Raw genomic sequence first — 11,964 nt, 5'->3', positions numbered from 1 at the left:
AATTCATTACTTTCACGTAATAAGAATGATTATAAATTACTAACGTTTACCCATGGCGATAGGATCCTCCATTTAGCTATTGTGTGGTGTTCTTGGTTTATAGAGAAACTTTTCTATCTCATTCTCGTTCTTACTATGTTCTTGCTTAAGTGATGGCTGATAGAGCAATCTTTATTGCAAAGATAGGATAATGTTTATGATCATTTTTCTTGTTAGTATAGTGCTTCTATCAAACACTATATATATGCTATTTCCTAAGAGTCTTAGCATTTCATTGATAACTCTTCATCTAAGAGTTATGTCATTCAAACAATGAAATAATATATCCCTTCATGTCACAAGAGACATATATATCAGAAGATATATGAGGTTATAGAATAACTAAATGAGAGGGTAAATAAATAGTGTAAGTAAACTTCCTTCATTTGTAGATGTTGTATTCTTGGTCAATCAAAGGGCTTATTGGGTCTATTCCATACAAGTGAAAGTTGTTTTTCCTATGTCAAGTGACTTTGGCAGATTCGTGCGCTATGGATAGTTGACTTATCCTCATATTAGTGTGTGTGATTAAGTCATTGGTACATTTTGTCTATTGTTAGAGGTACAATAGGGTGTAGGTAGCATACGGCAAGTGGTAGAGATCTGTGTTGTGCCGGCAGTGCGACAATAGGGTGTCAAAAATGGTCTCGTACTATCTTGTCGTTTATGCCTTATGAATAACTCGTTGGCTCGGACTCTTTGCCTGTCTGACTGAGACATTGGAGTGATTTGGCCGTGCTTGTTTTGCTGGAACATCGATCGATAGTCATCGCCTTTGCCCGATTATGACATATACTCTAGAACAGAGATGGAACAAGTTCCATTAAAATGAAGTAATTATATTTTAAACATATTTAAAATCAAACAAATAATCAAATCAAAACAATCAATTAATATTTTACTTATAATTATGTAATTTTGATTCCCTAGTTCATATAGGGATACATATGAGCATAAATAACTCTTATTTGATACAAAAATAAAGAATATTTTTTTAAATAATTAAATTTTAATAAATAATTTAAGGGTATAAAAAACCATGTAATTAACAATGGTATTGTTTTAATATGAGCGGGCGATGTTTTAATATGTGGTAATATCTTCATCGATCCATAATAGAGTCTCGAGCTTATAACTCAGATTTAATGACCATATTTTCCAAATTGGGTATAAAAGAAAGTTGTAATACGTTTTAACCAGAAAAAACATAGTGACAACTTCAAATCTTTTGACATAGGTCGAAGTTGATGCTCAACCGAAAATAGAGTTATGACAGTCCTCACATTACACCACACATCTGACACATGTTTTTTGATGTATGACATATGCCTATGTACATTCTGCAAATGCTACCACACTACTGCATACACTAGCATATGCTCCACTTGTGCTTTATGTGATCGTTCCTTTTTTATAACCAAAGTGATCTTGATGGTTGTTTCATGTAATCTCAATTTTTTCTTTGAATGGTGAAAATCATATATTTGTGTATAACTCTAGAATGATTCTAAAGTATAGTGGTTATTTGAATCAATAATCTATGATATTTTATCATGGTTGATATTCTAGTTGCATACTTTTTTCAGTATTACAACACTTCTCAAAGAAAGCGATCTGGAGTTGATAGAGACTAATAGAAGAAGATAGATTAAATTGTGCTTGTTTAGTTTTAAAAAAAAAATTCTTTATTAAAAAAATTCATAAACAATTATAAATTAGTGAGAACTATAAATATTTCAAAAATAATAACTTGCAAAAAGTTCTAAGTCCCGGGGTTATAATAACCACGACATCAGATTCAAAAACTTAAAGTGCTTAACTTATCTATTTAACAACACTTGTGAGTATTCTCTATCCGAATACAAAAGAATGTTGGATTAGATTCTACAATGCTTTAGAATATGTAAAATACTCCAATAATTTTCTAAGAAAGCGTTTTAAACTCCTGTAATACAACAACCCTTTCTTGGAAAAGCGTCGTAGAGTATTGAAAATATGATAGCACTTTTCCCAGAAAGAATTTTAGACTCTCTTGGACGATAGTTATTTCTTGGGGAAATATTGTCTATTTTGGTCAAATACAAAAAAACCCAATATGTACTACACTTATTTTCTTTAGTAACCTTGCTTTTTCATGACATGTCTCCTTATATTAAAGGACATGTTATCTTTAATCGAAAAATTCAATTTAGAATGTTAAAATTTGCAAACGATAGTCTCTAAATGTAAACACTAAAAATCATGACAAGTTGTGGTAAAAATATGCCAATTCTTAAAAAACCTATAATAGCTAAAATTATTGTTATTGTCTATATGAAAAAGAAAATATTTTTTTGAAAATAAACATGATACTATAGGAGTCTTTTTAATTAAAATATATATTTAAAACTTACAAAAAAAACTTTATTTTTTAATTTAATTTTTCAATTATTATAGGAAAAAATTAAAATCCAAATAATTTAATTGCACCAGCATCTAACATGCGTCCAATGATGACATTATCATGAGTTTAAAATGATATTATTATATCCATACTATATATAGAGGAAAATATGGTGTAACTACCACCATGATATAATTTTACAATTTTGTCTTTAACAATTTTTGCATTTCTACAAAAAAAAACATATAATCATATAAACAATTACCAATATATTAACAACTCTCTCACCTTAATTTTACCATTAAAATGAAGACAAAAATATAATATAAAGTGCTTCTAATAAAAATTATAATATAAAGTACATTCAATTTAAAAAAATATTCTAATTCACCAAAATAAAATATCTAAAACTTAAATAATTGACACCTAAAAATAAAAATGTAGGTCGGCAGACGTGAAGTGTCTGTCACCATGCTAGTTATTATAATAAGGAAAATGAATATATAGTGTAGCCATCATAACTTAAGGTGCAATATCATGTTTTTGTTTTGAAATTATTAAGAAATACAATAATGAATTTAATATTATTATTATAAGGAAATGAAATATATAGTATGAGAATGTACACATGAAGAAATTGAAACCATTTTGGAGGAGGAAAAATGAATGAGAAGTTGAGTGTGACAATGGATGACAAGGGATGACCTTTTTTTATTAGATATAGTTAGTAAATTAAGATTATTATAATAATAAAAATGAATATATAGTCTAGTCATCATAGATTAAAGTCCAATACCATTTTTTTTTAGAAATTATTAAGAAATGCAATAATGAATTTAATATTATATTATTATAAGAGGAGAGATCTATTTACTCTAAGAGTAAGTTTAAAAACTTACTCTTCATCTTAGCCATTAATTCTAGGGAAATTCAATGATTTGAATTAGTGAGTAGATCTAAACCATTAGATATCCCTAAAATTAATGACTATGATGAGGAGTAAGTTTAAAAAACTTATTTTTGGAGTAAGTGGATCCTCACTCTTATTACAATAGGGGGAAATATATAGTGTGAGAATGTATACATGAGAATGTAAAACGATTTTAGAAGAACAAAAAATGAATAAGAAGTTAACACGTGACAATAAAAAATGTGGGATGACATTTTTTTATTATATAGTTAATATACCATAAGATGGAGAGCAACTAGGATCTTCTATTCCTAAAACTTCTTGTCTTCATGTCCAAGTCAATCATATTATACCAAATATTATAAAAATGTTATTTTATGTTTTCTTTATTTTCCTTTTCAAGTGTGTGTCAATATTTTTTTAGACTGAGACATAATAAAATACAAAAAATGAGACATGATCCTCATTCAGGTTGGAGAAGCTAATGTAAGTAAATAGGTTACAAAGAAGAAAAATGGGGCTGCATTAATTTTTTGGAGACATGTTTGATATATATGGAAATCTTGAATGATTGAAATAAATGTTTACCCTTTATTGATTTTTTTATTTTAATTAATTTTTTTAATTATATATATCAATGTGAAATATAAATTTATTTGAAGGAGTTGTTAATTTATTGAAAAATATAAAAAAATGATAAAAAAACCATGAGGTATATTATCATAGTTATAAAAACTGTATCGTACCGGCCGGTTCAACCGGAAAACTAGTGAACCGGGCCCCTAACCGGTACGGTATAGGTATTGAACCGGTCAAGTATCAAAAACCGGTCAAAACCGGTGAACCGGCCGGTATTCTACTAAACCGGCCGGTTTATACACATATTTTTTTTTAAAAGAAAAAACTTAAAAACTTAAAAATTCATTACAAGTTGACCACCTTTCCAACCATTCTTCAACTCTTCAAGGCACATACTTCCAAGACATACTTAGATTACACCTTTTGGTTTCTAGCGTGACATTTGTATAATATTCATATGAGACAACTTTGACTCCTTGATGTTAAATGTTAAAACTCCAAATTTTGTTTGTTTTGTAGAGTGAATTGTGAACTTATCATTTATTTATATTTTGTGCGGTTGTTAAATGATATTTTTGGATTGATATATGTTTTTTAATTTAGACTTTAAATTTGTTAAAGACTTAAAGTTGTTTATTTATGTGAAGTTTGAGTATATTATAAATATGGATTATAAATTTGAGTATCTATCTATTTGAAATTTTTTTGTTATAGGTTTATATATATAAATATAAGTATGTATGTCCGGTTTAACCGCATGCCGTTTAATTACTGAACCACTAGTTAAACCACTATATCAGTACCTTGACCATTTGATAGCCAGTATAGTTTTAACACCAATGTATATTATGGATAAATTCATTGTTCATCAACAAGGATGCATTTATCGGAGTGTGGGGACAAGTCAACAACAGTTGAAAGCATAGATAATTGAATAAAGAAGACCCACGTCTTCGAATGCAGCCAGGTACCGCGCCGACGAAATCAGTGAACACATTTCATTATACTTATAGTACTAGAAAACGAGAGGACGAAATCGACTTTTACCAACTCCATCCCCTTTTCTCTTTCTTTTCTATTTCACTCCCAAATAAACCAAATTAAATATATCTATTAATTAACAAAATTACTTTTGTTTCTATCTTGTTAAGTGTAATTGTGATTGATGTTATGAGAAATTGGGGTATGTTTGGTATATTTGAATTATTATTACAATTATAATGAGAAGGATTTGCAAATGGAGGAAGTGCCAGGGGCGTTTGGGAGCAGTGCTAGCTTCGCTCTTAGATTGGGGCAAACCGTCTTTTCCACTTCTTCCCTTCTCTTCATGTCGTTGGACGTCGATTTCTACGGCTACTCTGCTTTCTGGTATTTTATTTTTTGTTCTCAATCTTGCTATTCGATTTCATAACACTTTATGCGGAAATTTAAAACTTTCTTTAAGAATTTGTTTATATAAAAAATTGCTTACAACATAATGAAATCACAAGAACAAATTGCACACGTCGTATAATTGGGTGGGGTTTCTTGAATTTTAACAATTTTATTAGACAATCTTCAAGTGAGTGTGACAAGAGTGTTTCATGGATTTCAATATCATGGGTTTTTTTTTTGTGCACAACCTATAAATGGAGGAGGTTCTGTGAATTTTAGCGTAGTTTTGCGACAGTCTATTAGTGATTAATGGCGACAGTATTATTGCACGAGTTGTATAGATGTTTGCTAGAATTGACTTTGAGAAACATTTTTTGTGTGGCTTATCAGAAATGAAACTCACTTTATCTCTGTGATTTTGTGGTGGGTGTGACATGAGAGCGCTTTTGTTGTCCCAAACATTGTGTTACTTATTGTGATTCATCGTAGAAATATTTAATCATTAAACTTTTAATTTTAGTGTATTTTTTAACCAATCAGAGCAAGAGTGACACACTTTGTGTGACAGGTTATCCAAGGAGTTAGAGTTGAGGAAGAGCCTTTTCATATTCCATAGGCTATTTAATTAGATGTTCAAGGCCAGCATACACTGATATGCACCTGTGAGTATTTTCCTAGTTAAGTTGCTAAAATATTATAGGTTGAGTCTAGTCACTTCAGCTGAGTGAGACTCCTCTCAAGTAAAGAGTGGAGTTGTGTGAAAAAACAAAGAAAACACAAAATAAATTGACACTTGAATCCTTATTAGTTGCATTGAGATTATAGTTTTACCTTTAAAACCCAAAGAAAAAAATAACTCCCCCCTCCATTAGTGGAGAGGAATCTCGCTCGTTAAGGTTGTTATCTTGTAACTTGGAGGTCATAACACGAGTTCAAATTCTGGAAATAACTTCTCTGCTTGGGGGTGAGGCCACATACAGCCCCTCCTAAACCCTACTAGGTTGGAGCCACAGTGCACTGGGCCATCCATTAAGTTGTTAAAGTATTGCACTTTTGAATGGTGATTAAATGTTACTGTGCTCCAGTCCATCGTTTCAACTTTCTTGAGACAAGGAGCATTGAACCAGTAATCTGCAGTGCTCAAATTATAGGCAAAATAACGCGGTTATATAAGAGCAGAATTGTTTTGTTTCACTGTAAGGAAATGAAAAGCAATTGATGCTGCTAGGTTTCTGATTTTTCTTTGTAGCAACCTTATATTTGATTTAGGGTGAGGATAAATGATATTAATCTAGCCTATTACCAATTTGCTGGCCTAAAAGTTCCAGAAAGTCAGTAGTACAATTTGGAATTATAGGAAAAATAAGGACCAGTTATTTCTTATTTTTTCAATTTTTTTGCTTTGTAGAAACCTTTGGTCAATTGAGTATAATGAATAGTTGGCACTTGGCATTGTTGGCAACATCATTTCTTGTTCTGATATTGTCAGCCATATCATTCAATTTCATTTGCAACGTCGACTAAGATGCTGGCGTAAACGCTTCACTATTTCATTCATTTTCAGCATGCTTTGATTCTAATGGGAGGACTTGCTTCTTCTTGATGAGTTTGTTTAGATATGAATTTTATCATCTAAAACCTACATCAATCTAAAGATTTGGATATATGCATGTCATTCAAGTTTCAAATGTTGTATCTCTTCTAGTTTATCCTGTCTAGGTTACTGTATGTGCAATTTCCTCATTTGTAGATTTTGAATATTTGTCTTATGCCTATTCTGCAGCTATTTGGTAACAGTTATGGGTTTGGTAATTCCTTGGAGCATAACGTTGTTAGTGGTAGATGCATACTCCATCTTTATAAAATGTTTACCATATCAACACAGACTCATTTTGATCATCTTATTGGGAGACATGGTATGTGTAACTTATTATTTTATTATGACTACTAATCACCAAGATCTCATTGTTGCTATATTATTAAAACATAGATCTGATGTCTCAAATGATATCTTATATGATGTCTCGTGCCGCCAATGAAAATGAAGCAAAAACAACAATAGTAATAAATTTATAATTTTTTTAATTGATATGAGAATGTTTTCATTGGCGCGGTACAGCATATGTGACAGGATATGATACAGCAGATCAGTATTTGCTATATTATGCACTTATGATATTGAGCTTTTTCATTGCCTCAGATTTTGTCATATCTCACACTAGCTGCAGCATGTTCAACAGCCAGTGTTACAGATCTCCTTCTTGATGCTGATGGATCTTATTGCCCATCAAAGTTATGTGATAGATATCAATTATCTGCTGCTATGGCCTTCTTATCTTGGTTTCTTTCATCAGCTTCCTTTCTTTTTAATTTTTGGCTTTTCCCTTCTCTGTAAAATTTCGTGCTCACTGTTCACATGTATATATATATATAAGGGAAAAAGTTTCAAATGACGAAGTCATTTGTTCTTTGAATAATACTAGTTTTGTTTGCATGTGAATAAAATTATGATTACTAAAGCCTGCAATGTAATAAATAATTTTTTTTAATGAAGAGAACTATAAAAAGTTCTGTTCTTGGTTCTCTCAACTGGTTCCTCGCTTTCATAGTTCATATTTAGCTGGTTTTTACTCTTGATTGTAAGATAGATATGAACCAAAATATTTTGGATTATTTATGTCTTGGTAGTATAACAATATTTTGAACAAGTGTGTGGCCGAAATTTGCAGAAATGCCGGTTAATAAAAAAAATGCACGGAATATTATGCCGTATTCCTCAAGTTTTTTTAAAAATGAAAATAGAGAACATCCAAAAAAAGTTCAAAAAATTAATATAAGAAATTACATAAATTAAAATGAGATTAGAATAACAATCTTATATTATATTTTTTAAAAGTACACATAATTAATATTTAAGTGAAATTACAACTTTAGAAAATTTACAATCTAAGAATTGTTTTAAGAACGAGTGAAAAAGTATAAATATAAAATTTTAACATATACAATGGGCTGATCCTGTCACTCAGAGCTACACACTGATGAATAGGGAGGGCATCTGACATGGGTAGTACCATTTTAAAATAGGAGAGCATTACATGTACACATTCTTATTCATATGGTATTTGCTTGCAAGTTTTTTTTAGGTATTTTTTGGTACTCACCAGTATAATAGGTACTCGTGAATAGGGATGGAAAAAAAACTCGACTTGTGGACACCGTGAAAATACCCGCACGAGTACGACAATAATAGCTTATGAGCGGGAGCAGGTTTTATGATACCCATCCCACGCGTACCCGCAAATTTATATATTTAGTTTTGAGTTAAATTTTTATATATATTTATTATTTTAAGATTATATATTATATACTTTATTATTATTTCATAATAAATTACACATATTTGACTATGATCATCAATTTATTATATAAACATCATATTATTTATGTAATAATTATTTTCACATATTTATTATTACAAATTATATAAATATATAATTAAAATTAGAAACTCGTTGGGTACCCACAAATATTCGCTAGCCGCATGGGTACCCACAAATATTGCAGGTTTGGGCACGCGAAAGCACTACCTGCGCCCGCCCATGCCCACCTGTGCTCATTGCCATCCCTACTCGTGAATTTCCTATATTGTAAATGAATTTTTAATTTCATACTTCTAATGTGTTTCCAATAAGATGAAACTGAATTATTTTTGTGTCTTTTGATTGTATATTTGGCAAAAATGTTAAATCTATTTGTTGTTCCTATTTCCTTAATAAAAAATTTATAATTATTTATGTCTTGGTAGTATAACAATATTTTGAACAAGTGTGTGGCCGAAATTTGCAGAAATGCCGGTTAATAAAAAAAATGCACGGAATATTATGCCGTATTCCTCAAGTTTTTTTAAAAATGAAAATAGAGAACATCCAAAAAAAGTTCAAAAAATTAATATAAGAAATTACATAAATTAAAATGAGATTAGAATAACAATCTTATATTATATTTTTTAAAAGTACACATAATTAATATTTAAGTGAAATTACAACTTTAGAAAATTTACAATCTAAGAATTGTTTTAAGAACGAGTGAAAAAGTATAAATATAAAATTTTAACATATACAATGGGCTGATCCTGTCACTCAGAGCTACACACTGATGAATAGGGAGGGCATCTGACATGGGTAGTACCATTTTAAAATAGGAGAGCATTACATGTACACATTCTTATTCATATGGTATTTGCTTGCAAGTTTTTTTTAGGTATTTTTTGGTACTCACCAGTATAATAGGTACTCGTGAATAGGGATGGAAAAAAAACTCGACTTGTGGACACCGTGAAAATACCCGCACGAGTACGACAATAATAGCTTATGAGCGGGAGCAGGTTTTATGATACCCATCCCACGCGTACCCGCAAATTTATATATTTAGTTTTGAGTTAAATTTTTATATATATTTATTATTTTAAGATTATATATTATATACTTTATTATTATTTCATAATAAATTACACATATTTGACTATGATCATCAATTTATTATATAAACATCATATTATTTATGTAATAATTATTTTCACATATTTATTATTACAAATTATATAAATATATAATTAAAATTAGAAACTCGTTGGGTACCCACAAATATTCGCTAGCCGCATGGGTACCCACAAATATTGCAGGTTTGGGCACGCGAAAGCACTACCTGCGCCCGCCCATGCCCACCTGTGCTCATTGCCATCCCTACTCGTGAATTTCCTATATTGTAAATGAATTTTTAATTTCATACTTCTAATGTGTTTCCAATAAGATGAAACTGAATTATTTTTGTGTCTTTTGATTGTATATTTGGCAAAAATGTTAAATCTATTTGTTGTTCCTATTTCCTTAATAAAAAATTTATATTCTTTGCAAGACATGTGTGTTTCTACACATGTAATAATATTTGTAGGATGTTTCATCATCAAATTCAATAAAAGATATAAACAAAGTAAAAAATGTAAACAAAGTAAAAGTAAAAGATGTATATAATATAATGAAGTTTAAGATAATGTGCTTTTTTTAATTAAAAATAATATACTAATCATATAAATAACGGAAACTCATATGGACGAGTACCATAATACTCATACCCGCTCATATGTACTATGAGTATTTTTAAAAATTCGTTTGTAAAACTCGTAAGTATTCATTTGTGACCTATACGTATCTATATAGGTTTTACTTGCGGGTAGCCATGGATGCGGGTTTTTTTCCATCCCTGATGAAACGATCTACTATGCAAGCAAATAGGTTGTAGAAATGGATGGATTATGAAGTTAAAATAATTTGAAAATTTTGCAATATTATAGCCCAAAAATCAGCAACTTTCTCGAAGGTCTGAATTTTGTAAAACCAAATTGAATCTATATTTATCAATTGTGAATGAATAGTTAAAACTTAAAAATATCCTCATAATTAGGAAACATTTAAATGGCAATGGAATGGTTGAATTTATTGTGATTAAAATGTTAAAGTATCCAAATTTGGTCAAACGAAAATTTCGTTTTTTAATTAGAAAAATTTCAAGAACTCCCTAACATTGACACGTCAACATTTCTGTTCTGCCAGAATTTTATTTTTATTTTGTATAATTGCTGATAATTCATAGGGATTAGTTTTTTATAAGCAAAATTCACGGGTTAGTAGCCATGGTAGTTAAAATTGGAATCCCATGAGTAGATCGCATGACTTTACGATCCTCAAGAGGTAGTCCATGGTCGATCTCAACCAGTACCTCAACCTCTGTAGAATTGGTGAAATCGTCACGTTGGAGCGTAGGATCGATGAAATCGACCAGTTTTCCGATTCATTTCTCCTTTGTTTTCTCATCTCTGATCCAACTTTCCTTTCTCGCTCTTCTTTGTTCTCTCTATCTCCATTTTTCATGTGTTTGCTTTGTTCTGTTTATTTTCTATGTTTTCTGTTATGTTAAAACGGAGGAGACAACTATTATTAGGTTTGATCAGTTTGTTTAGGATAATGGACCAGGTAAGGCCCATTTGTATTTGTTTGTAAGGAGACCTTATTTTAATAGGAGATCTATTTTTTTTGTATAATAAAGAGACCTGTTTTTTTGTGTACAATAAAGCTGTTTTTTGTGTACAATAAAATGTTTTTGTTACAATAAGGAATCCTATTTTTTGGTGTAATAAGGGCAAGGTGGTATGTTTGTTTATAAGTATCTAATCTTTTTTATTTTTTACGAATATTCTTTTAATATAAAAGCATTTAATCTCTAAACTATTGAGTCGACCACCATATTAACTATTGTAAAACATATAATTATCTAGAAGAAAAATAATATTAAACAAATTCTCTATATTTGACACTATGTATTTATTTAAAATCTCATGTATATATATATATTGATTTATTTAGTTATTTATGTGTATATATTGATAAGTATGATTTTATGAGTCATATTACAATCTTATGTTAGAATCTCAATTTTAACTTCTATAGTAGTAGCTCTTGTATATTTAAAGTTTATAAAAAACTGAAGTTGTTGTTTGTGTTCCAAACTAAAAAAAAATTCATGCTCATATTGGAGACATGTATTCTCAAAAGAATTTAATATGTATACATTGACAATGTAAATGTTTTTACATTGTTAGTCAATCATTCATCATTGATTTATT

General features: G+C 29.8%; 1 protein-coding gene across 1 annotated transcript; it reads left to right on the top strand.

The window, feature by feature from the left end:
• On the top strand, window positions 4,821–7,776 carry LOC109350080 (CASP-like protein ARALYDRAFT_485429). Its single transcript, XM_019591206.1, has 3 exons — window positions 4,821–5,279; window positions 7,069–7,201; window positions 7,486–7,776. The coding sequence occupies exons 1-3, from the start codon at window positions 5,149–5,151 to the stop codon at window positions 7,678–7,680; spliced, it is 459 nt and encodes a 152-aa protein (XP_019446751.1). The 5' UTR covers window positions 4,821–5,148; the 3' UTR covers window positions 7,681–7,776.

Source organism: Lupinus angustifolius, chromosome LG06 (genome assembly GCF_001865875.1).
Source record: "Lupinus angustifolius cultivar Tanjil chromosome LG06, LupAngTanjil_v1.0, whole genome shotgun sequence".
Taxonomy (NCBI): domain Eukaryota; kingdom Viridiplantae; phylum Streptophyta; class Magnoliopsida; order Fabales; family Fabaceae; genus Lupinus; species Lupinus angustifolius.
The sequence above is the reverse complement of the archived record's forward strand: the minus strand, read 5'-3'. Positions and strand labels throughout refer to the sequence as shown.